The following is a 25,596-nucleotide window of genomic DNA, read 5'->3' as shown; positions in this document are numbered from 1 at the left end:
GGGGCAGCTCTTCCCTGGGGCCCCTCTCGCGCCGCTCCACCGACAGCCCGGTGCCCCTGGGAGACGCCCAGCCGGTGCGGCCCCTCCCTGCTGCCGTGCCCTCCTAGCTCGTCACCTCACCCAAGGCTGCCGAGGACCGCTCGACTTCCGACTCTGCTCTGCTGTCCCCACAAACCACAGCGGCACCTGGACAGGCAGCATCTCAGCCCCGACCAGATCAGAGCTGGGCTCCTGCCAGTGGGAGCAGCGACGCTCCGGGAAGAGCTGCCCAGCAGAGGAGCAGGACTCGTGCAGGGCCCCGCACCCGGTGATCAGTTCCGCAACTCCGGGCAAGTCGCTTCCTCTCTCTGAGCCTCAGTTTCCTCAAAGTAACGTGCGGCCCTGCTCCGAACCCTGGCTCCAGGTGCCCGCAGAGCTGTCAGCCCACGCGGGGAGCTCCAGCTGCCCCGCCCTCGGGCTGTGTATTCTAGCTCCAGCTCAGAAAGCAGCAGGAACAGTGCCCAGTGAAGCACCAAAACATCATCATCTGCACCCTGGGCTGCACGACTAACAGGAAGCACACAGAGCAGGTCAGTGCAGTGCCTGCACGGGGCATGGCCTCAACACACCGGCCTACGGACGGCTCAGCCTGGGCACCTGCATCAGCTCAGAGCGACTCTCAAACGTCTAAGTCGGTGAAGACGCTGACAGGACTCCTTCACATCAGGTCCCTCCCCCAGAGGCAAACACAGGGGCGAGGACGTGGTCCCCGCCTGGCTCCTGGCCAGGTCCCAACCCCTCTGCACACCAGGAGCCCAGGTAGTCACGCACAGTGAGCCACACCTGCACCCTGGGCCCCTGTGGCCCCTTCCCAGCCATGCGATTCCACAGCCGGCTCCACGGTTCCCCACAGGCTCCCGTCATCACCTTCTCCCTGCAGGGCCTCATCGCAGCTCCCACCCCGAGACCTCTGAGCACAGGTCTTCTGTGCACGTGGCTGCCGGGCAGCGAGGCAAGGTCCGCGCGGGGCACTCCTGTCGTCCGTGCACCCTGTGCCCAGCGTCCAGACAGGACGACGGGAGAGTCCCCTGCAGGAAGCCGATACCTTCTGCTGGACGGCCGCTGGGCCCGGGGCAGCCTGTGGCTGGATGGCCTTCTGTTGCTGCACGGCCTGCTGCTTGAGCTTCAGCAGCTGCTGGACATGCACGGGCTGGGCCACGACGGTCTGTCCTGTGAATGCAGCCAAGGCTTCAGTCACAGTGCTCAGCGGCACAGGGGCCCCATGACCTCCCTGAAGCTCCCTCCAACTCCCCGAGCCACCGAGGTGTCCCCACTGACCGCTTTCATACAGGACACCCCATGCTGAACTGGGCCAACACAGAACAGCCGCCCCACAGCTACACTTAAAATGTTCGTGAGCCCACAATGACATCCCAATAAAGGTGCAAAGTTCTGAACGGTAACAGGTGAGGTCAAGGGCTGAAACTCATACTTGGACGCCTCTGAGAGGCACGCTGGCCAGACGGTGCCCTGACACACTCGAAACGGGTGTCCGCACAGAAGCCAGAAGACCCGTCAGCCCCGCTTGAGGCCCTCGGCAGGACAAGGGCTGGAGGGAGGGCGCTGCCCGTGAGGTACCTGCGGCCTTCTGCGGCTGCCCGATGGCCACGCTGATCCCGGCGACACTCATGGGCAGGGTCGTCACACCTGGCGAGGAGACCACGGCCGCGGGCACGGACACCACGGGAGGCTTCGCCAGCGCCACCTGAGCGGGCTGGGGCGCCTGAGCCTGCATCTGCCCTTGCGCCTGCAGCTGCGAAGGGGGAACCCGGGTCTAAACAGTGAAAATAACGGGAGAGTCCAGAGATATTCGGGATACCATGTGTCTTTGCAAACATTTCCCCACAAAAGGTCAAGTGGTGAGAAATTTACAGATCCACAAAGGTGACAAGTGGCTGTCGGCTGAAGGGACACATTTCACTGAGGGCTGCAGCTCTATGCTTCCTACCCCATCACCGACCAATGCAGGGACCCACAGCTGCTCACTCACTCTGGGGTTCAGGCCCTGCCACGTGGCACCGGTCTCTGCTTCTCCTCCTTCCGGCTCCTGAACCTCAGGGGAGCCCCATCCTGCCCCGACTCCTGTAGACCCTCCTCTCCCACGCCTGCGGCTACGGTAGGTCGGCCCACCACCCCCCCCCCTTCCCAGAGAGCCCGCCTGCGGACACGCCTCCGGCTACTCGGGTCTCCACACTGCCCCCAAGCGCTCGTTCCCTGAAGTGACATCTTCAGAAAGGACCACAGATGTGTCTTACCTGCACAAGCACTCAGACTACCTGAGAAAACATAAAGAAGTACAAAGCACCCCTAGCCCTAACACTACCCACATCTGAACGTGAAAGCCAATATTCGGCCTATCAGACACTGTTCTTACCTGCGTGGCTTGCTGTGGAAGTGTGCAAAACGGGCCAACTTACAAGTACTTTGTAGTCTGTTTGTCTGCCTTTTACAACAAATCCTTTCCAAAGTCACGTACTACCCCAACGTGGGGACGCTCGCCACTGTGCGGTAAACTCCCTAGTTAACGGGGACCTGTCTCCTCTAACGCGACTCAAGCAGCAAGACTGCGCGTCCGTCACATTGTACTCACTCCACTACTACTTTCCGTGAGAACAGAAACAGGACCGCTAAGTAAACGGTGAGCACACTCTGTAGCTCGGTGACGAGAAGCCCTCCCAGAGCGGAAGCCGACCCATCTGGCCAGTCCTGCGTGGAGCGTGCCTTCCCCATGCCCTGGCCGGCACACGGGGTCACCGCCCTTCTCCTCTGAATTTGCATTTCTTGTGAACACAGGCGAGATCACATGTGCTTTCCCAGTTTTAGTCCACGTCTACCCCACTTCTCGCCGACGTAAAGTCAGGGGGAGGCACGCGCGAAGCGGGGGCTGAGCACCATGTGAGTTGTGGGTGACGAGCTATCGGACTTGGATAAGTTACTTACTGAAGCTGAGGGCCTCAGTTTCTGCCACCTGCACAGAGGAGTTCATGTTAAAACATCCACCCCGGCCTCGGCAGCGGTCTGTGGGCACTGACCACATGAGAGGTACAGAGCCGAGGGTGGTGCCTGGCCCGGGATGGGTGCTCCCCCAGCAGGGCAGTGGCGTGCCTGATGGGACAGTGTCCGTCCCACAGGACATTCGATGGATGTTTGTTGAACTTAACTGATCTTCCAAGACACTATTTTCACCGTGACATTCTGCTCCTCTTCAGAAACCTCCAGAGTCTGTGCCGACAAAGCCCAGGGACACCAGAGCCCGGTGTTCCGGCCTCGCCCACCTCCCCACACGGGTCTCATTCCCCCCGTAACCTCGGCTCCAACCACATGGGCCTCGTCCCCAACAGAAACCTCGCCCTCCCTGTGTAGCCCAGCGTGCCCCCCGTCTCCTCCAGCAGCCCAGCCTGCCGTGAGCTCTGTGATGCTCAGGGCCTGGGAAGCAGGATGACTTAAGTGCCTCCATGGGTTGTATTTCATCCTCTCCGAGGACAACTTAAGCTCTTGGGGGAAAGCGCACGTCTTCTACTTTACTAGTAGGTCCGCCAGCACACCTGACATGGTCCTCAGCAAGCAGTAACAGTGCAATTAAATGTTAAAAGACACAGCTTTGGAAAAACAAACGTATCAACTGGAACTTACGAGCCGGGCCACCTGGAGGTTGGCCACGGTGGTGCCCGTGAGCAGGGCTCCGGGCCGCGGGGCCGTGACCGTGGCCAGCTGGGGGCTCTGCTGCGGCGTGGGTGGCGGGGCCTGCACTTGCACTTGTGTAGCGGGCTGTGGGGGCCCTGGCGGGGCCTGCGGTGGGGGGGCCTGCTGGGGCAGCTGCAGTTTCTGCTTCTGCATTTTGATCAGATGTTCCTAAAACCCAGATAAAGTAGCTTTTCATCAATATTAACTGCATTCCATTTGTTATAAATCTCGGTTTTAAGTTACTCTTGTACTATCCATTAAACACCAAGGTAGACAGTGGGTAACACACAATATGCAAACCATCCTCCAGGGCTGACATTTTTTAAATGTTCCTTTGTTAACAACTCGCGTATCACTGATGATAACCAGAAAACAGTGATTCTGACAAATGAGTAAACTCATAAGCAAAATTTCTCGGTTTTTCTCACTCGCAAGTACGTCAACTTAAACCTGTAGTGCTCTAAAATTTTTATAAAGTCTTAAAATCATGGTCCTTCTTGAATTTTTAAAATTATAAGATGTGTATCACACCTCTCAACTTTTTATTCCAATTGTTTGCAAATGAATAAATTGATAAATAAATCCCAAGTCTTTAAAAGAAGTGAAAACAAGATGTCAAAATACCCCAAAAAATATTTTAAGAAATCAATTTTCTTTTCAGAAAACTTCTACTGTGTAGCTCGTAACTATCTGAAAATGACAATGACTCTGAAATTGACTCAGGACGGGGCAGAGTGGAGAATTCAGACACAGGCAAACGAGCAGGTAAGCGGGGCTCTGGCAGCCGAAGGAGGGTGTGCAGGGGTACAGGCTGGCCCTCATGTCCTGTGGAGAAGCAGGAAGGGGAGAAGGAAAAGGCCGAGGGAGGGCAGAGGGGCAGGCGTCGGGGTGGGGGGTGCTGGGCCCAGCAACTTTCTAATTTAGCGCCATCCCCCAGCCTCCCGTGGTGACGGGCGTGTTCTAGATCTGCGCTGTCCAGTATGCTAACCACAGCCACGCGCACCCGCTGCACCCCTGAAATGGGGCCGGTGCGACAGAGGAGCTCAATGGCTTACTTGGTTGCACTTCCTCTCTGTGGCGCACGTCCTGGGGCCGCACTAGCGAAGCCACAGCTCAGGGCTTGCGCGTGCTCCACAGCCCTCCAGCATGCCCGCCTGTCCCTCCGTAACCGGGAAGGGGCAGGCCCAAGGTCAGGTACTTACTGTGGCAGGCCCGGCAACTAGCTGCAGTTCTAAGATACAGTCTTGTTTCTAGTACATGTTTCTCCATGCCAAGCAAGAGCACGTCTCCGTCTTGGCAGGAATACAGCGCTTCCTTTCAAAACGAATGCACTTACACGCGCAGCTGCATGGCCAATGCACAGGGTGATCAGTACTCAACCCCGCAAAGGAACTACGCGTGAAGAAACCAAGTACCCAGCACCGCATCTCTGAGACCGTCCGCAACACTTCCCGCCGGCATGTTCTCCAGCTGGGAATGGACCCAGGCAGCCGCCTGCTTCTCCGGAGCCTGAGCTACTGCACAGGGCAGCAGACAGCAAGTGGGAAGACAGGTCTCCAGAGCACTGCCAACAGGCTGGCCACGCGGCCACGGACATGCCCCCGTGCGGAAAGCTGTGTTTACGGGCAGCACGAGCAGCAGACCTGTGCTTCCAAGTAGGTGACACACGGGGCCTTGCACAGCGGGTGTGCAGCCTCCTACGACGTACTCACCGGGGTCAGCTTGCCGACGGCCTTCATCTGTGCCGGCGACGGGGCCTGGCCCTGGATCTGCGGAGCCTGCACCTGAGAGGGCGGCGGCGGCGGCGGCGGCGGCCGGAGCAGCTGAAAGTGCGCAGGCGCGATAGCCTTCCCGGGCAGCTGCACCCCTGTGGCTGGGAGAGGGGGTGCCGTCACGCTGCGCACGCACATGGCCCGCCCGTCCTCCCAGGACAGACGCATGCCCGTGTCCTCACCCGGAAACAACACTTGCCTTTACCTTGGGACACCTGAGTCACCAAAGACCGGGTCGGAGTCTGCACGGGGGTCAGGCTGGTAGTGACCACGGCCGAGGCTGTCACGGAGGTAACCGCGCGAACGCCCTGGGTCGGTGCCAGGGACACGAGGTCAGACGTGGCCGTGGCCGGCGAGCCAACCGCGCGAGGCTGGGTGTGGACCACCTGGGCAGGAGCAGAGCCTCCAGAGGTCTGCAAGAGGCAACGGGGGAAGTCGTCAGGTTACTCCGCGCCACCCTTCAAGGCTTCCACATGCACCGGCTAAGAGGACACGCACATCTGAACCCAAGGAAAGGAAGAGCTTCAGAGTGGGTCAGTCACCACAGAAGAAAACCGTTTCAGATGGCAACGCTCCTATTCCCGTTCTGAATCGCTGCCCTGCCCCTCTGTCCTCACGAGAAAGGCAGTCTGGGCCTCAGGAACACCGTAAGGTTCTGACTACGCCGCAGACACCTGTGCTTGCCCCCTAAACACACAGCGTAGGGTTCCGCTCTTGGCCACCGCCCCTTCTCCCGCCTGCACAGGCCTCGTGGCGTCTCAGGGCAGCCCCGCTGCCCCCCACGCCCGACACCGACCCTCAGAGCTACAGCCGCACCGTCCCACTCCAACTGTGGACCCCACCGGTTCCACCTCCGAGACGGCTGGTGCACGTGCCACCTGCCTCGGCCGGCCCCTCCATGCGGGCGGCCGGGACGTTCTTCCAGACTGTGTGGTTCACCCCCGGCCCTTCTGAGCATCCCTACTCCCGCGGTCAGCTAACTCCAGCATCGCACTCTGTGCTTTCTATTCAACCCTCTGGATCCAAGTGTCTTCAATCGCCTTTCCTGCTTTTCACTCACAGCATTTTCTTTCTCACCTCACTTTTCCTCCCAAAGTTTGGAAGCTACACTCTTTTTACGCTTTTCGTGGCTCATCTAAAAATTATACGAGAGGCGCCTGGGTGGCTCAGTCGTTAAGCGTCTGCCTTCGGCTCAGGTGTCATGGTCCCAGAGTCCTGGGATTGAGCCCCGCATCGGGCTCCCCACTCAGTGGGGAGTCTGCTTCTCCCTCTACCTCTGCCTGCCGCTCCCTCTTCTCGTGTGTATGCGTGCGCTCTTTCTCAAATAATAATTTAAAAAACATTATGCCATGAGTACTTGTCAAGGTCTCACACTTTTCCTGAACAAGAGTCCAGAGCGTCTCCGCATAGTGGCCCTTGGCTGTCTTACACACCACTGACTCTGTGCGGCGCATTCCTGCTGTCGGCCCCGCAGGGAGCCCCTTGTAGCTGCTGTGAGGTCAGTCTCCACCTTGACTGTCCACCGTCACTGCCTCTGTGCTCACTTCTCAGACCTTCTGCCTCAAGCGTGTCCTTTCGCACGGACCCACCTGTCGTTAGCCTGCCCCATGTTTGCTTGGAAGTGTTCCTTTGTACCCACATACCCGTGTTCTTCAAGTTACTTCCAAAAGAGGCGGAGCAGGGTCAGCAGTGATTTGCTTTCATTCAGCACAGATGCCGTTCCAGAGGCTCCTGGCTTCACTGCCCCCGAGAAGGAAGCTGCCGTGCCCCCCCCCCGGCTGCTCTCAGACCTCTCTGCTGTTGGCACCGTCCGGGATTGGGCTCAGTGGAGACTGATGTATACACAGCTCAGTGTCACTGCTCAGTTCTGGAAAACTCACATCTTCCAACACTGCCTTTGCGCCCCTCCTCCCCATCTGAACTCAGTAACCGCACACTCCATCGCCCCAGTCAGCCCTCCGCGACCTCACAGCGCTCTTCCGTGCGGCCCCTGCCGTCGCCCTGCGCTGCATTCGGGAAAATGTCTCCTGACTTCTCTTCCGGTTCACTAATTCTCTCCTCAACGGATGTGTCAACGGATGCCCAGTACCAGGGATGTTTTCCAATTCTGATAACCATAGTTTTCGTTTTCAGAAGTTCTCTATGGTCGACCCTTGAACCATGTGGGGGTTACAGGCGCCAAACCCCCTGCACAATTGGAAATCCAAGTACAAGTCTCTTGACCAGAACTTAACCGCTAACAGCTGACTGTTGGCCGGACAGGCTTTACTGACGACACAGTCGATAAACACACACTCAGTATGTTATGTGCGTCATACGCTGCATTCTTACAGTGAGTTCAGCCAGACCAAAAAAAAAAAAAAATGTTAGGAAAACCGTAAGGAGGGCACCTGGCACACAAGTGGGAGGACCGTGCGGCTCCTGGTCTTGGGGTTGTGAGTTCGAGCCCTGCGCTGGGCTCCACACTGGTGTGGAGACTTCTCAGAAGTAAACAAAAATGGAAAAGCACAGCTGCTTTATGTTCTGTGCCCACGGACTCCACTACCCCAAGTGGAGGCAGGGTGGTGTCACTCTTTCCTCCCGTTTGGTTTTTTCTGCTCTGTGCTGCTCACCACGCTGGAAAACCACTCGTGGCGGCTCTAAGGAGTCCAGGTCGAAGGTGAGCTCCTCCAGAGCACCTGCACCTGCACCTGCTTCTGGCCGCCCACCCGGGAACACCGCCCACTCGAGGCTTTGCCTGCTCTAGCTGCAAACTGACAGAAGGCCGACGTGTGGCCACAGCTTTGTAGGGGGAGTCAGTCCCCTCCGCTCAGCGCCAGGGTGGATGGAGGGCAGGCGGGTTTCCCTTCTGCTTCAGCCCCGCCCCAAGGGCTCAGCTGCGGGGCTCCCAGCTCGAGCCTCAGGCTCGCGCTGGAGTCTCCCACCAGATGAGGTAAAAGGTGCTCCAGGGCAGACCCCGCCTCAGTGCACCGTTTTTCCCTCTGGGTTTCTTCCCTTAGATTTTGCCCTAATCCTTATGTATTCTTTTGTCAGCTCCTTAAAACTTTTAAGATTAAAAATTTTCTTACCCAATAATTTTAGTTTGGTTAAGAAAGTAGCATAACTAACCTCACCTTATTACCAGAAACAGAAATCCGTTCCTGGATTTCCAAAATGGTTTTCACTCTGCCCTTTTCTGCTTGAATCCACTCAGAGACTATCAAGGGCTCCCAGCTGCCTAGCAAACAAAAGCCATCCTCTTTAGCTGGATACCCAAACTCTACGCCCAGCTAGCCTCGGCATCTCCTGGTGTCAAGCACACACAGGCGCGCAGAGCCTCCTGGCAGGTGCAGGAACCACTGCTACTTTGCTAACACATTTGTCTATGCCTCCCTAAACAGACCTGCTCGCTGTGCCTTGTACAGCCCACACCCCTCCCAGGACCAAAGAGCCGTGTGTGGATGACGTCGTCCCGTCCTTCGGAAGCCCTGCAAGCCCGCCCTGTCACTGGACCTCTTTCCCAGTCCAGCCCCAGGACTACAAGAGCCCTGGGGAAGCCGGCTGAGTGTCTGAGTCCAGTTTCTAGTCCCACATCACCAGCTAGAGTATCTTGTCTTTAAGAGCTACTCAAAAGATACATTATGGATGAGTTACTTTATCTTCCAAAAATATCATACACAGAAATACATCTTTTTCAAAATAAAACATCACATGCAATGATTTGGGCATCTCACTCTCACCTGAGGAATGGTGTCGGTCACCGAGAATGTTTGAGCATCACAGGCCTACCTAAGAGCTGTTATGTATTAAGACGACTGAATCAAAAGTGGTTTATTGCAAAGTATAAAGAAAAATAATCCTACGTCACACACTAGAAAAACTTCTCATATATGCTGTTATTACCTGGGAATATTCTAATTTTTAAAGCCAGATTCATTAAAGTATAATTTACACACAGTACGATCCGCCCCCTTCAGGATATGGACTATGAATGCTCACGAATGCAGACGGCCAGGTAGACGCCACGACCCAGGTACAGACCGGACCCGTCTCCTGCCCTCATGACCCTGCCTTTTCCACATTAAACAGAATCATGCAGCGTACAAGGCCTCCTGAAACTCTCATCATGGCCAAGTGTGTCTGAGAGTCGCCCACCCTGTTGCTCAGCCCAGCAGCTCAATCTCTTGTATAGCTGGGCAGTCCTAGATGGTGTCCACGTGGCCGCGGAAGGCCCTCTGGGTTGTTTCCTTTCTTAGTAACTATAAATAAAACCACTAGGCACACTCACGTTTTCTCGTGCAGATGTATGCTTTTACTTCCCTTGGGGAAAAACCCGTCGTGGAAGTGCGAGGTTGTCCAGTAAGTGTACATTTATCAGAAGTGGCCGACTTCCCCCGCGACTCTAAGAGTTTGCGAGCCCGTCAGCAACATGGACTCCAGCCATGCTGCCTCGTTGCCGGCGTCCGCCACGGCCATGCTTCTGCTTCTAAAGCCGCTCCCAGATATATGTGGTAGCTTCTCACTGTGGGTCTTTTGTTTGTTTTTTTTTTTTTAGTGGGGGCAGGGGCAGAGGGAAAGAATCTGAAGCAGGCACCACGCCCAGCGCGGAGCCCGATCCCCCGACCCAGAGATCACAATCTGAGCCAAAACCAAGAGTCGGACACTCAAGTGACTGAGCCCCCAGGAGCCCCATCTCACTGTGGTTTTCACGGGATTCCCCGATGACTAATAATGTTGAACATCTTTTCACATTTGTTTGTCGTCCCTATTGCTTCTTTGGTGAAGTAACTGCGCAAATCTTTTGTCCATGTTTTATAACATTTTCTTATTATTGAAAAATCCTCAACGAATCTGCAAACCGGGCCTTTGTCACATGTATCCTACAAATATGTTCCATGCTTTCCATTTTTTTCCTATTTTTCAAACAGCAGATGTCATTGACTTTGATGAAGACAAACTTACCAATTTTTTATTCACGATTCAAGGGCTTTGGGATCCTAGAAAATCTCTGCCTGAACCAAGGAAGCAAAGATGTTCTACTGTGATTTTCTTCTAAAAGTCTTGTAGTTCTGGGTTTTACACTTAGGTCTACGATCCATCTTGAGGGACTCTTCATACCCAGGACCAGTTACAGACCATGGTTCCCAGTCCCGCGTGTGGCAACGTTGTCCTTCCAGCACCACTTGTTGGAAGACGATCCCTTCTCCTGGCACTCCTTCAGCACTCTTAATGGAAGTCAGCTAACTACATGCCCGGGGGGGTTACTGCTGGACCCTGGACCCTATGCCATGGAGCTGCGCCCGTCCTCTTGCCAATGCCATCCTGTCTCAATTACCACAACAACACCTTTGTAGAAAAGACACTTTCCAGAGCCCAGCAGGGAGCGACACAGGGCACGTGCTGCCTCCAGATACGTAACTAAACTGGAAAAGGAGACGTGCATTTCATCTCCTTAACCTTAGCTGTTTATTTTTGCCATTTATGGGGAACACCAAAGACAAGGTGGCTGAACACGGGGTGCGCCTTTCAATGAGTACAAGGTCTCCTCTGGTTCTGCGCTCAGAGGGTCAGATGGCTCTGCCCAGGTTTGGCACCTCCCTGCTTCCCACACACGGGTCTGGACACGCCTCACCCGGGCCCCGCGCGCTCTGACGATGCACGCAACAGCAGCACCCCTGCCCCTGTGGACGCCATGCCACCCGTGTGGTGCCCCCCGAGGGAGCCCATCTCTGCATCCCTGTGTCCCCCACAAGCAAACCTGTCATGCGGCACGTGCAGCACCCGGCCATGCAGGCAGCAACACCCCTCACACCCTACCTTCCTCCTCTGAGAACCGCCATGGGTAGGGGTCTCAACACATATGCCCTCATAAGCGCACCATGCAAGCCATTTCCTGAACTCCTGAACGTTCACGTTGTCTTACAAAATTCAGCCTGTGTCACTGCTCTCGGCACTGCTGGGATATTTCTTTACAAAGCAAACAACTTTCAGGGCACCCGAGAGGCTCGTTTGGGGGAGCACACAACTCTTGATCCTAGGATCATGAGCTCAAGCCCCACGTTGGGTGTCAAGATTAGACAAACTAAAAACGAAACAAAACAGAAACCCAAACACCAGACAAAACAACTCTCACAGGGCCCTAGGTCACAGGAGCAGGGACAACTCACGGTCAAGGCTCCCGGCGCCACAGGCGAAGCGAGGCGCTTGTTAATGGACTGGAAGGTGGCGGCAGGGACCCCTGCGATGGTGTTCACGATGACGTTTCCGCTCACCGTGCCTACGGGGAGAGAGCTGTGAGGCAAGAGCCCGGGGGAAGCATGGCTTCGGACGGGGGGGCATCTCGGGCTTCTTACCCGTCGGCATGCTCGTCCCCGGGACAGATGTTTTCATGGCTCCGGCCTGCTGAACACAGAAAACCATAGGAATTGGAGCGCAAGCTCTCCCCTTCACAAAACCTCCAAGTGTTCCCACTTCATCGGAGTCACATCCACCCTCGCGCCTGGCTACGCGGCCGCATGGGCCGACCCCCGCCCCCATGCCCCGCACAGGCTCTCCTGAGCCCCCCACTGCCAGGCTTGGGGCCCCTGTGCTTGCTGTGGCCTGCTCTCTGCCCACAGACTCCCGTACTCAGGCTGCCGCCCGGGGCGACAGGGCTCCACACAGAGTCCCTCCCTGGCCGTCCACCACGGTGCCCTTGGGGCCACGTCAGCAGGCGCTGAGGGAGCGGCTTTCTGACCGCAGAGCCAGGCTGCCCAGGCCCCACGGCCATCCTGCTGCGGCAGACTGAACCGCAAGCGAGGACAGACCACGCCCCCACCCGGCTGGCAGCGCAAGGCAGCGGGCTTTCCCTTGCAGTCCCCAGGCGTCCTCCCCACGGGGGGCTCCGAGGTCCGTGTCACACGGACACGGGCACATGCAGCACAGACCGCGTAACGTCACAAGTCTGCCTTTCTGCCCCTTTTCTGTGTGCTCGGTTTACCGCCTTCTCCAACGGGCACCGAAGATTCATGCACACACGTGTGCAAGAGCACGCACGTACCAGCCGTGAGGGAAGCTCGCACGCTGGTGCAAACGGTACTCACTCCGCAGGGTGACGTGACAATGACACCTCACAAATCCCACCGAACTCCAAACACCCTGGGCGCCTCCACCGCCCAAATCGCCACTAACCGACCCGGCCGGCCAGAGTCCGGAGCGGGCAGAGTGTGGTGAGGCGCCCCTCTGCATGCTCCCTCCCACCCGGGAGACGCAGGGCCCGCTGCCGCTGCCTCTGCGGAAGACGCACCGCGTCTGAACAGACTGCCCTGCCCCGCGTGCCCACCGGTGCCCGCGCCAGGGAGGGGCGGCCTTCTCACCAGCACGGCCGCACTGCCCACCGTTGTGATCGCCGGGGGCACCTTCGGCGGGGGCGGTGCGGGCTGTGCCTGGGCCTGTGCCTGGGCCTGCGGCTGGACGGCTGGTGGGCCCGCAGGCTGCTGGCTGCCAGCCGCCTGGGGCTGGGGCAGAGGCGGGGGCGGCTGCTGGGGCGGCGGGGGCTGCGGCTGCGGCGGGGGCGGCGGGGGCTGCGCGACGGGTGGCTGCTGTGCCTTCTGCTGATCGGCCAGCGCCTGCAGAGGCGGAGAGGAGAGGCGCCGTGGGGAGGAGCCCGCCACCCCCGCCACCCCAGCCACGTCCAGGCCCGGCACCCACACCTTTTTCTCTTTGGCAATTCGCTCTGCTCGGAGAGATGCGACCTGAATGGGAGGCAGCGGCTTGTCGTAGTTGATCCCACTGAAAGACAACAGCAGAGACAAAAATAAACGGACGCGCTCTGAGGCACAGAACACCCCAGAAACCCACCCAGAGCTCTCACCCCCCCGAGGTGCCAGGCGCTAGAAAACAGTTCCCATCAAATCTCTCCACAAAGACAAAAGCTGCCCACATCGTCCAAGACCATGTCTCCCGTTTCCTCTCGACACAGAACCTTCCAGAAAGCAGGCTTGGGCCTGGTCCACCACAGCGGCACCCAGGACAGTGCCTGGGGTATCAGGTGCCCCGAAATGTGTGCGGGCGCAACTCACAGCGAGCCACCCGCCCCCTCCCACCCAGTCCCCCAAACTGACCACCTGCTCCAAGCCGGGCCTCCCCTCCCTCCCCAGCAGGGCGTCAGTCCTCTTCCAAGAAGCTGTCCGTAGCCCCGTGCCACCAGGTCCCCCTCCGGCCTGCCAGACGCCCCCATGTCCGTGAGGACTGATGTCAGGACCCAGGCTGCCTCCCGTGCCACCAGGCTCCCCAGGCGCAGAGGCTGACCAGCAAAGCCCAGGGGGAGGGAGGGCCCCCTCCCAGCCCAGGGCCATGAAGTCCCCACAGGCCTCCGCACCCTTCACAGAACCCTTGCTCCTGCACCACCACCACCCCCGCCGCCCCCAACTACTGTGACCCACCCAGTGCTCTGACTCCTACCAGAGAGCCCGGCTTTCCTTAAAACCTCGTGCACACCACCCCCACTTCCGGGCCTCCCCTGGGCACCGCACCTGCCTACTGCTGCTGCGTGTCAGCTCCCCCCACCCCCACTGCTCATCCCAGCTCGCCTGGCGGACCTCTTACCCATTCGCTAACATCAACCACGTCAGTCTGCCCAGAGCCCCCACCCCGCCCCGGCTCTCACATGAACATGCAGGCCTTCCTGCACCAGCGCTCCCTCCATTCCGTCGCACTTGGCAAAGCTACACCCAGGCTCCCCTGGTCTGCCAGCTCCACGTGGGGCCCAAGTGTCTTCACTGACGAGAGAGAAGCTGACCCCACGCACAGCAAGGCCCCCCACCCGGGCCACCCAGCGTCACTTCTTCCTCCTTGGTGCACGGCCTGGCCGACTCCTCATGGACCCTCACACCCTCACCCCTGGCTGCCGCCTCGAGATCCTCAGAGGACACCCGGACTGCAGAAGGCTGAGTCCCCACCCGGCTGTGGACCCACACGCCCAGCGCTCTTCTCCCCTCAACTGCCCACCTTCTAGTCATGTCCACCAGCCCACGTGGGATCCATCCCTCCAATCTGAGCCAAACACAGAAACCAACCTGGGCCCCCAGGACGCCGCAGGCCTGCGCTCACCTCACAGCCTCCGTCCACCTCACCCCAGCTGGGCTTCACACTGAACCTATTCCCACTGAGGCCCTCAGCCTCCTCCGCATCGTGCCCCCAGTGTACCTGCCTCCCTGCTTGCCTGCTCCCCCACCTTGGAGGTACAACCCCGGGCCCCTTGTGCTTGTCCTGTGGACCTGCCTTGTAACCCCTCTTCCTTGGCTCCACACACTGCAAACCCATGATGGCCAACCCAACATCCCCTCACGCTGGGGTGACATCCAGCAGGAACACCCCGTTGTCTCCTCCCCCCAGGCCCCGCTCGCCCTGGGTTCTGCCAGACTGTTCCATCCACCTGCAGGATGGATCCTCGACCTCTGTTAAGATTCCTCCGAGTTTGCGTCTCGCAGATATGGAAACAAGAACACGGCCTTCTGCTCGCTACTCAACCGCTGGGCCCAACAGAGCGGTAGGCACGAAGCCTGCCAATAAATGCCAGTTGGGTGAAACAATCTGTTGATTTCATCCACAAACACACACTATCGCCTGCTCTGTACTCCAGGATTCAGAACCCCTACCCCCAGAGGCACCCAGACACCACGCAACTCAAGTAAAGAACGTGATACGGGACCAGGGTGCAACTGTCCACAAGGTGGGGAAGGTGACGTGTGAGGGGATCCTGGGCCCGAGCCACGCAGACGTCCAGGAAGACCGTCCCAGGCCTGAGTGGTAGGGCACGGCCGTGAGGCAGGGAGCATCCTGCGGAGTCCAGGCCCACAGAGTCGGATGGGCAGCACAGGCCTCGGGCCACCTCGGAGTGGCCAGGAGAGGCAGTCAGGGGTCTCAGCACAAGACGCGCCCCGCTGGGGGCAACACTGAGAGCAGTAAGGACAAAGCAGGGCCCTCAGTGTACTGTAGACCCTCCCTTGGGCAACTATGAAGGCTTGAGCCAGATGGGCACCCGGGCTTCATGTAGACATGTGGTTCCCACCACCTCATCGCAAAGCAAACATCTGAAAGCACAGGGAGTGTGCGGCAAACACCCGCGCAGCCCACACTCAGCTCCCAAGTCGGCCCACTGCGCCTGCTCACACGCCCAGCGTCTCCCTGCCCACCCTCTCGTCAGCCCTCTTCCCACCCTCACTCAGTCTCCAAGCAAGTATGCTCACCCCTGTGCGGGATTTAATTTTAAGGCAGAACCAATAAAACACATGGCAGATCAGAGGTGGGCACGGCCGAGAAAGGACAAAGCCTCTCCCACAGCCCCGTCACGTCTGCCCGTGTCCCCTGTGGCCTGCAAGCAGGGATAGACCCTCGTCATGGCAATGACACGTGGCACTCGCGGCCCCCTGCTGGCCCTGCCTGGACGCACAGGCTGCACGATTCGCTGACCACACTAAAATGAGATCACTTCCAATAGTGGAAAATACAGAAATACCTTTCTGCCAACACGGAGGCGTGCTTGGGGTTCTTCTGAAAGGGATTCATGCCGAGCCTGCAGTGCGGGAAAGGGTACAACCATTAGCAGACAAGAAACCGCTGCCGAGGAAGCCCGCGTGACGGACACGCCATGCGGCCGGCGAACCCGCGCCAGCTCGTCACGGGGGAGGGGCGGGAAGGATGTGGGAAGCATACAGAGGCTTGATGGGGGGGCTTCTCTTGCCGGCCGTCATCTTCATCAGGTCAAAGTGGCTTGTGTACAGCTGCGTGTGCGTGGCATTCTCGTCCTGGGCGTACATCTGGCCTGTGCGCAGGGGCCGGTTGTTCTTACTCTGAGACAAAACCCAAGGCAGCACGTCAGTCAGACGGTGGCTCGTGTGCAAGCCTGACCTCAAACTTCCAGGACTGAACCTGGTTACTTCCTCCCGAGGCTCGAGGTCCCTGCCGCCCACCGCCTGCAGACACTGCTCCTCTCCACACGCCACCTCGCGTGAGCCTGCGATCACCCAGAGCAGGACGGCTCCCCGCCTGCGCAGGGAAAGAGGACCACTGGGCAAAGTGCCCAAGGTCACATGGCAGTGAGGCCGAGCCAGCGCACCTCCGTCGGCGACAGACCCCGGGAAGCAAGCAACGGCTGCCCTCCCACGGGCCTCCACCCACAGGGCACAGGGAAGGGGAGAGGCACTGCGTGGCTGGGAGTGTGTTCTCGGGGCTTCACGGCATTACCTGTGCCGGGTAATCTCTCTGGCCTAAGTCCTACAGCGAAGCCAAGCACCTGCTCGCTCCCAAGACACCTCAGTGCCCCACAGAACTTCAGGGAGAACACTCCAGTCTCATGACGTTGTGTGTGTAAAGCCAGCGTGCTTGTTAGCAACCAAATCCCGGCTGGGCCACAGGGCTCCCCGGGACCCTCCCCTGCACCTCCAGGCTCTGACTGCCCTGTAACTGGGACTCGAACACAGCGTGCGGGATGGAAACTGCTCCACAGCAGGAACCGCGCACGGGAGGGCCATGCGTACGCAACTTCCTGCAGTGTCTGTACCAAGTGAAGACTTCCTATCAAGGACGGCCACGTCAGAGGAGACTCACGACAAGACCAGCACAGGCGGGCCCTGATCGGGGACCGCGTCTGGGAGCACTCCCGTGGCCCAGAAAAGTGAGGGAGAAAAAGAGCAAGAATAAGAGCAGGTAAGTCACACGACCGCCCGACGGTGAGCCCAGATCGTGATCGGCGGGGAGGGAGCTCCTGCCCTGCCCCACCCCACACGTGGCTGCCAGCCCGTGTCTGCAAACACCGACCTCCCGGCTGGTCCTGACCCCATCACGTGGCCTTCTGCACGGCTGCTTGCCGACTTATCCACAGCATGCCCCTCGTAGCTAATAAACGCATTTCTGCCTTTTCTCTCTAGGTTAGCTTCTCACCGAGCTATAACGGAGCACAGAGCTTCAGCTTCATGTTTTTCTACGTTAATGTCATGGCTGTCGCTAGACGTGCTTCCAACACATAACAGACCAGACAGAAAATTCCACGGAGTCTCTCTGGTAAAGGCATCACAAGTGGTAGCGTGAGAAACACTTGCTTTTTTTGTTCTTAAACAAAAAGCAAATAAATGCTTTAAGACTAATGTTTTTAGGAACACGAAAACAGAAATGACAGAGCAGTGATTTTTGCATTTGGGCCCTGCGGGTACGCTTCTGCCGCATCTGCCCTGCGCCGTCTGTCACAGGCAGCAGGCTCCGTGGGACCCTTGTCGACGCCGGCAGCCTGCCACGTGGCAGCCCGCCACGCATGCACGCCTTCTGTGCACAGGACTTGGACATTCTCCGGAGGGCAGGCAGATGGGCGAGTGGCAAGAAAGGGAAGCGGTGAAGACAGCAGAGGGAAAACAGAAAGAGACCCTCTCAGATCAAGAAGAACAAGAGGCTCGCGGGTGGAAACCGCATGGCAGATGCACCTGTCCGCAGGGCTGGCTCTCGCGGGGTCAGGCTGCCGCCACCGCGGTCTTCCTGGGAAAGACACTGAGTACCCAGCCTCTGTGCACTCGGCCTATGTGATGCACACGGTCAACCGGAACCAGAGTCCAGAGCTGGTCCCAGCACCGTGGCAGCCGATGAGCCCGGTAGGAGCCCAGAGCTACGGCACAGGACTTCTCTTCAAATAAGCCAAGAGAGCCAAACAAAGGCCCTTTCACTCACCCGAGGCTGTCTTAAGAAACAAAAGGAAAAAAAAGACACGAAGGTAGGACCAAGCCCTCAGGTGGCACGGGAGCCTCCAGACGGCACCTGGAATTTTCCAGGCACGTCGGGCAAGATCTCAGGCCCGGGGCCACTACTTCGCCAGCCTCCACTGGGCCCGGGGGCTGGAGTTCCGCGGTCGCGCGAGTAGAAGGCGTCTGCCCTCACCTTCCCCTCCTCCCTGGGAATGAGCACGTTCTCGTAGCGGCTCCGGCACTGCTTGGAAGAGCGGTAGATGCGGCTGCAGGAGTTGACAACGTCACTGACGAGGTCCCAGTTGGGCGTGTGGGCCGGGGACACGATGGTGAGGTTCAGAGGCAGTTCCAGGAGCTGCTTCACGGCCTGTGGGACCGGGTTTCAGGTACCACGGGTCAACGAGCTGCATCCGCAGGTGCACACGCTCTCCCGAGGACTGAGACCACAGAACGTAGACTGTGGGCCGTGCTCACCTGCAGCAGCGCCCAGTCCTCGCTGATGAGCCACTCAGGGTTGTCTGGGCCCGACTCGGCCGTTGGTTTGGCAAAAGTCGGCAAAGGCTTGGCAAACTGGGTTTGCTGCTTCAACAGAATGTTCTTCTTCTGCTCCTTCCCCTCCCGTCGCATTTTCAACATGCCGGGTGTTGCACGGTCAAACAGCGAGCGAGGAGGGACGACCGGCTCCCCATGACGTTGCTTCTTCTTTCTGCCTGCAACTGGACAGAGAGCCCTTCTCAGCGAGGCTGTCAACAAACGAGGACTCTGCCTTCGAGAGCGAGGAAACAAGGGCGCTGGCACCTGAGGAGGCCTGTCACCAAGGAGCCTCAGTGGACACACACCTACTCGCCTGCTTTAATGCCAAGTGGACCGTAAGCCTAAAGCTTCCCCCCTGTGCATGAGCACAAAGCGAGGGGACACGCAAGCCTGGCCGCAGGGTGCGCACCTGAGGGGTCCGTGCGGTGCCGCCTGCGCTCCTTCCTCACATACACGGGAGGCAGCTTGGACTCTGGGATGGGCGTGGTTTCGTACGTGAGACACAGGACCGGGTCCACGTAGATGTCGTTGTCATCCTGGGGGGGCGTGGGCGGCGTCCAGAGCTGCGTGGAGAAGGGAGAGCTGTGAGCTGTGCGCCTCAGGGAGGGCAGCCACCCCCACACTCAGGGAGATGGGCGCTCACCGGCATGACTTCCATCTGCCCGTCGGCGCCTTCACACACATACTCCTGCAGGGGAAGGGCAGCGTTCAGTGCGGCACCGCCTCGGGTGCACCAGCTATCTACCTGTGTGCCGAGGAGGTCTTCAGAGTACCCGCACCACCGCTTAACCACGTTTGGGGAAAAGCCCAAGTGTGAGCAGACACGCACAGCCCAGGGCCAAGCGTCACACAAGGGCTGTCCGACCCGGAGGAGCGCCCGGGGTCCCGGGCCCCGCACAAGGGCTGTCCGACCCGGGGGAGCGCACGGGGTCCCGGGCCCCGCGTACCGCGTCGTAGGCGTCCTCCCGCGCGTAGGTGAGCAGCTGCTCCTGCTCCCGCTCCTGCAGCGCCCGCGTCTCCCTCTCCCGCAGGGCCCTGGCGTTCCGGGCCTCCCACTCCCGCACAGCAGTCAGCACGGCACCCTGGCGGGAAGGCCGCGGAGAGGGGCCCTGAGACCCGGCCGCGGCAGGCCCCACCCGCCGTGACCCAGCCCGCCCCTGGCTCGCACGAGCGGCCCCAGCTACAGGCCCACGTGCCCTGGGCCCCTGCCCGCCCCCAACACACAACCCTCCGTCAAGCACCGAGCTGCTCCGTTTTCAATCTGTTTCCACACTGGTGGGCTTGGTTTTTATGCCTTTAATTCCACGCAAGTCACATTTACTTCAGGCCAAATGTGACTCTGAAAGCTGAGCCTGCCCTTACCTCGCTGTTCCCCTCTTTCTCGGGGCCCGTAGGCGTGTGGAACAATTCCAGGTAATTCAGAGCATATTTCTCAATCGGTGTAAGCTGTTTCAGAAATCATTGTTTGAACAGGGTTAACAGCAAGTTAACGAAGGTTAAGGTCCTCATACGACCCCCACCAACACTTGAATCAAGAAAGTGACCATTCTTACTCAGCGACCAAGCAAAATTTCACAGAAGAGACAAGTGTTTAAAACATCAAGGTGTATGGAAAAAAATCAAGCTGAAGTGCACAAGAGAAAGCTCCCAAACCTGTTCCATGAAGTCGGCTAACTCCTCCAGTTGCGACGGCTCTTCACCCCACCTCGGGCTGTCAGAGCCGGACGACCCCAGCACGGCTTCCTCCTCGGCCTTCTGGGCGTCTTCCTCCAGGTACTCGATGCTCTTGAGGGCCTAAAGAGATTACGTGTTCATACTACTTTCATATATTTTTAATTACGGGGTTTTGAGAAGGAGCCGCCCTACGTAGCGCCAACAAGATGCCTCACTGCACGTGCAGCCCCCCGGCGGTGACACGCTCTTGTTCACGACCCGCTCAGCCCAGAGAAAGAAGCACCGAGGGAGGCAGAGAATGAGTGTGCGCGGCTCATGGCCACGATGGACAGCAAGCCCGGGGGGGAAGAGCCACGTGCTGCCATCCCACGAAGCTCCCAACCCTGAGGACAGAGCGGGACGGGGCACCTCATTCAACCTTAAACCGACATGCATCGCAGCCGCGGCTCTGACAGACGAGAACGAGTCTTCACGGTGCACGAGACACAGGCTGCTGTCCACGGCATGAACAGGACACAAACGACCCAACGCCACGGCTGCCAGAACCAAGCCCACAGACGACAGGCATGTAAGACGGTCGGCACCACCACAGACCAAGAAACACCAGTGGAAGGAAGGAGGCGCCTTCCCATAGCCCGGAGCTCAGGCCTGACAGGCGCGGCCGAGTGTGGAACGCACACTCGCGCATCGGGCACAACCCAGCGGTCTCCGGTTACCAGGTGTCAATTATGAGTTATACAACCTCTTTTCTTGGCGACCTGGCAAAACCTGCAGTTTAAAACGTAACCTGACTTCGCACTACACACAGACCACACTTCTAAGTACAAAGATAAACATTGAAGCACCCGTAGGAAAACGAGCGAGGACGTCCTGACGACCCAGGGTCAGGAGAACGTCTCTTAGGCAGCACGCCGAGAGCAGCAACTGTGATAAAGACGGGCCACTGGGCGGCTTCAGAGTCCAGAGTCCCTGCCCCTGAAAGCATATTCCAAAAGGCAGACTGCAGAACACAGGAAGGTATGCCACACGTATCCGCCCAGAACACAGGAAGAACCCCAACAAACCACCGAGGAAAAGCAACAGCTGGGTTAACCAAAAAAGAGGAGAAAAGACGTGAGCAAACACTTCTGCTAGGGACATGCAGACACAAATTCGTGGGCCAACAGCAAAGGCAAATCCAACCAGAGACACGGGCACATCCGCCAACACACTGCTGGGAACGACACCCCACGTCTCAAGTCCTATGCGGCTGACAGAGGATAGAGAAGCCTGGCCAACTTGGAAAATTGCCTGGCAGCCCCGGTGGGTCACATGCATCCTCCCCGATGACCCCAGGGCCCCACCCTAAGGTGCACTACCCAAAAGTTAGCAGAGATGCATCGGTGCGTCTGCCAAGAGACACACAGAAAATATTCACAGACACATGGCTCAAACACAGATGGTGGGCCGGAGAAGGAAATCACGATGACCCAAGGAGTGGAGCGTCAACCAGAAGCCAGACCCGCACGGGCAGCCCCATGCTGGTGGTCGGGAGGCAGAAGAGCAGCCCTGGGGGACGCAAGTGGTGAGGGGGCAGGCAGTTTCTGGGGGCTTTCCCTGGAACGCCCTCTCAAGCTGATTCTCTGTGACACGCATGCCTCTCAGGAGGTTCTCGTGCTTCAACAAAACGTTCACCGAAAGCCATTTTCCTGCACGAATCCTCTAAAGAGCACCACCCCTGCTGGAGACGTCCCGGGCGTCCGGGAAGTCATCCTGGTACTGCTACTCCATGCGTGGTGGTTCCGCCTGCGCCCCTGCCACGGCCCTCTGCTCCGGCCCCCACAATCCAGACTCGGCACAGAGCCAGAGGACCGTTTTTAAGAACACGGCCAGGCCCCACCTCCCTTACCCCCCATCCCCTGCTGACCCCCTGCCACCCCTCCCTGGACATCATCCGCTGTCTGTGGGGGCCCTCGGCACTGCTCGCCACCGCAGCAGGGAGAGTCTGTGATCTACTCGTCTGCTGGCTTACAATCTCTCCTCTTACTGGAATGTAAGCTTCACGGCGGGGGGGGGGGGGGGGGGGTGACGGGGGGACACTACGTGGTTTAGTCAACACTAGGTCCCTCCTGCCTAGAACATGCCTGAAGCACGGCAGGGCATTCAACAAATACACATGGACAGTGCCTGTGTGTTGAGCCAGCGTGCCGCTCTGTGTGCTACGCACGTGTCCCCAAGACAACTGCACAGAGAACACCATGTTCCGCAAGCACACACTCTGCTGCCTCTCATTTCTCTCCCAGGACACGCGCGAGACTTTCAGTGGAAAAATCATTATTTCTGGCAAACAACCAACTTTTTCTTTTTAACCTCGTGCACATAACACCTGTTTTTAAAAGAACAGGGTTGATCTATCTGTCCCTCCAGATGCAGAAGGAGCCACAATGTGTCTGTGTGTGGGGTCATCGTACACAGGAAACTCCAGGAGGGAGGCAGGAGGAACCGCATCAAGTGGTCATTGCTGAGCAGAGAGGGAGGGTCTGGTGAGGGACACTTGCTTTTCATGACAAATTCTCGAAGGCTTTACCTCACACATTTATTACTTCTCAACCAAATGAGAATTTTTAAATCAGCCGAGGCTGCGGCAAGTCCTCCTCACCAAGGGCACGGGGACAGGGGTGAAGAGGTGCCACAAGGGACCTAGTGCAGCCTTCTACCACGGGCAAGGGTGCGGGAAGTGGCCCAGGACACGGGGATCCCCACGAGGCTAAGAGCCCGCAAAACGACACCCAGGAAGGAGGGAGGGGGAGGAGGGGGCAACCACCCAACCCCCCCCCCCCCCCCCCCCCGCCGAGGCAGGCCAAGGGGCAGGGGGAGTCCTGTGGGGAGCTGTAGCCAGGCTGCTCCACGAGGCAGGGCAGGAGGGCCCATGGCCCCAACGGCGGGTCTACGGTGTGTCTACACAGCAGCACTACCCAAAAGCGGTACTGCACAAGCCACGTAATCTAGCATCTCTAGCTCACGTGCTGAATGTATAAATGGCAGTATTTTATTTAACCAGATATACCCAAATGTTATTTCATCAAGCAACCAACATAAAAAGGTATTAACAAGATCGTTCACGTTCTCCCTTGTACTGTCCTCAGAACCGGGTGTGCATCTACACTCGCACACGGGGCGCCTCTCAGACAGGAGCCGAGACAGCAGGCCGTGGGGCCAGGCAGGGCAGGGCAGACAGGACAGGCGAGGTGCTCCCTGCCACCAGCCGCTCGCTATGGCTCAGGGGAGGCGGTGTGGCTCAGGAAGAGCCGATGAGGACACGGATGGCCGCTGAGCTGGGCAGCAGGTGCCTGAGGCCCCCGGACTCTCCACTGCTGTTTACCTGCTTTTCCAGATGAAAATGCCCATAAGAGAAACAAAGCGGGCAGGCAGGGTGTGCCAGGGCTGAGCGAGGGGGGCCTGCAGAGCAGGCAGGGTGCTCAGGGCCCACAGCAGGTGCGGCAAATCCTCTGTGACCTCCAGGGTAGGCGATCTGTCCTCACCTCAATGAAAGGTCTTGCAATTTTGGGCGCGATGATTTCTGTAGCAGAAGGCTCCTGAGAGAGGACCACGAACTCCTCTGCCTTCACTGGGAAGCCGGCGTCGTCGGTGGGAGAACACACCTCAAACAGCTCCTGGATGGTCCGCTGCACACGAAACGCACATTAGTGTCCAGCTGGAAATGGGCCAGCACCTGACCTGAGCGTCAGACTGCATCACCAGGGAAACCGCCTAGCAATTCCTCATCCACACGCGCCACCCCGCCCCCGGTCATCACACAGCAACCAGGAGGACTGCAGGCCGCTGATGGGTACCTGTGTCAGGAAGGCCATGGAGTAGTCATTGCCCTGAGCGGCTACTTCCCGGATCAAGTCTTTGGTTCCGTTTTTCAATAGCTTCTCTTCAATGGAGTTACCACTCACAAGCCTACAAAACATAGACACGTGTACGGTAAACGGGCGCCTGGAAGCACGACGCCACGAGCAGTTGGGGCGCGGGGGGCCTGGTGGCACGGTTCCAGTGGCTGCTCAATGCCCAGGGTACGGCTGTACCCCAAGCATGGGCATCCTCTGGCTCCCGCTGCGCCGTGTAAACAAGCTACAGTGACCAGTGACGCCACGGGCCAGGGTCCCTGGAGGGAAATGCTGGGGACAAAGGGCACACACAATCTCCAGTTCAGCAGACCCTGCCAACCTGATGTCAAAACAGTGCAACCACCCCACGGCCCCAGTCACGGGTAGGCGCTCCCTCGGCCAGCACCCCGCCGGCAGCCATGCCCACTGCCGACCCGTCTGGGTGCGTAACGAAGGCCATCACACACGCAGCTACCTACTCTCTGCCTCCGAGCCTGGGCGTCCCACCAAACGTGGGGGCAGCTGGACTGGCCCGTTCGGATGCTCAGGTGCCTCCCCCCCTTTCTCAAAGAAGGGCTCATTTATCTTTCTTCTCAACTTACATGAGCTATCTAACCCTCTGTCTGTTGTGAGAATTGCCAATAATTGTCCCAATCTATTATTTGTGCATTAGCTTTGTTTATGGAATCTTCTTGCAAAACCAAAACTTAAGTTTTCATTTTACTACAGTCAGGTATGTCTGCCTATCCTTCCCTCCAAGCTTTCTGTTTGGCTAAAGTGATGCCTTCAAGCCACAGGTATCATCTCTTCAATACTATGCTAAGACCGCCGCTTTGTTTCTACACCTGCGTGCCTAACGCTGGCGCCGGTGTTCTGGCCATAAAGCGGGCACAACACTCCGACCCCAGCTCTTCCTCACGGTCCACGGTGTCAGCAACAAGCGCTAAACGACCTGCACTCCAATGAAGCTGGAACCCCACCCTGCTGGCTCACGCTCGCCCTGTTCACTGCTCGCCCCCAACGACGAGCCTTCCCCCAGACCTCTCCACTGCAACCTTTGTCAGCGTTTCTGTCGGCCGTTATCAGCTACCCTTCACTCCAAATACACTTTATTTATTTATTTTTTTTAAGATTGTATTTGACAGAGACACACACAGCGAGAGAGGGAGCACAAGCAGGGGGAGCGGGAGAGGGAAGAAGCAGGCTTCCCGCGGAGCAGGGAGCCCGACGCGGGGCTCGATCCCAGGACCCCGGGACCATGACCTGAGCCGAAGGCAGACGCTTAACCGACTGAGCCACCCAGGCGCCCCTGGATAAAGTGGTTTTTAAAGG

General features: G+C 58.4%; 1 protein-coding gene across 9 annotated transcripts in view; it reads right to left on the bottom strand.

Annotated features, from left to right (window-relative positions):
* EP400 (E1A binding protein p400) overlaps window positions 1-25,596 on the bottom strand; it is a 98,163-nt gene that overhangs the window by 8,124 nt on the left and 64,443 nt on the right. For 4 of the 9 annotated variants that reach the window (XM_028095830.2, XM_088019550.1, XM_028095833.2 and 1 more), the window contains 20 exons: window positions 24,226-24,337; window positions 23,914-24,057; window positions 20,372-20,512; window positions 20,081-20,164; window positions 19,666-19,800; window positions 19,362-19,406; window positions 19,128-19,281; window positions 18,659-18,900; window positions 18,378-18,551; window positions 16,170-16,306; window positions 15,973-16,029; window positions 13,166-13,244; window positions 12,830-13,081; window positions 11,828-11,876; window positions 11,642-11,751; window positions 5,701-5,908; window positions 5,436-5,596; window positions 3,673-3,891; window positions 1,618-1,813; window positions 1,085-1,209 (listed from right to left, as the gene is read on the bottom strand). In XM_028095830.2, coding sequence (XP_027951631.2) covers window positions 1,085-1,209; window positions 1,618-1,813; window positions 3,673-3,891; window positions 5,436-5,596; window positions 5,701-5,908; window positions 11,642-11,751; window positions 11,828-11,876; window positions 12,830-13,081; window positions 13,166-13,244; window positions 15,973-16,029; window positions 16,170-16,306; window positions 18,378-18,551; window positions 18,659-18,900; window positions 19,128-19,281; window positions 19,362-19,406; window positions 19,666-19,800; window positions 20,081-20,164; window positions 20,372-20,512; window positions 23,914-24,057; window positions 24,226-24,337 — 2,824 coding nt within the window. The remainder of the gene's footprint in view (window positions 1-1,084; window positions 1,210-1,617; window positions 1,814-3,672; window positions 3,892-5,435; window positions 5,597-5,700; window positions 5,909-11,641; window positions 11,752-11,827; window positions 11,877-12,829; window positions 13,082-13,165; window positions 13,245-15,972; window positions 16,030-16,169; window positions 16,307-18,377; window positions 18,552-18,658; window positions 18,901-19,127; window positions 19,282-19,361; window positions 19,407-19,665; window positions 19,801-20,080; window positions 20,165-20,371; window positions 20,513-23,913; window positions 24,058-24,225; window positions 24,338-25,596) is intronic. The other 5 variants (XM_028095832.2, XM_028095834.2, XM_088019548.1 and 2 more) reach the window with 4 other exon arrangements.

This window comes from Eumetopias jubatus, unplaced genomic scaffold, assembly GCF_037043125.1.
Source record: "Eumetopias jubatus isolate StellerSeaLion01/CBP00866 unplaced genomic scaffold, mEumJub1_p1.0 scaffold_16, whole genome shotgun sequence".
Taxonomy (NCBI): domain Eukaryota; kingdom Metazoa; phylum Chordata; class Mammalia; order Carnivora; family Otariidae; genus Eumetopias; species Eumetopias jubatus.
The sequence above is the reverse complement of the archived record's forward strand: the minus strand, read 5'-3'. Positions and strand labels throughout refer to the sequence as shown.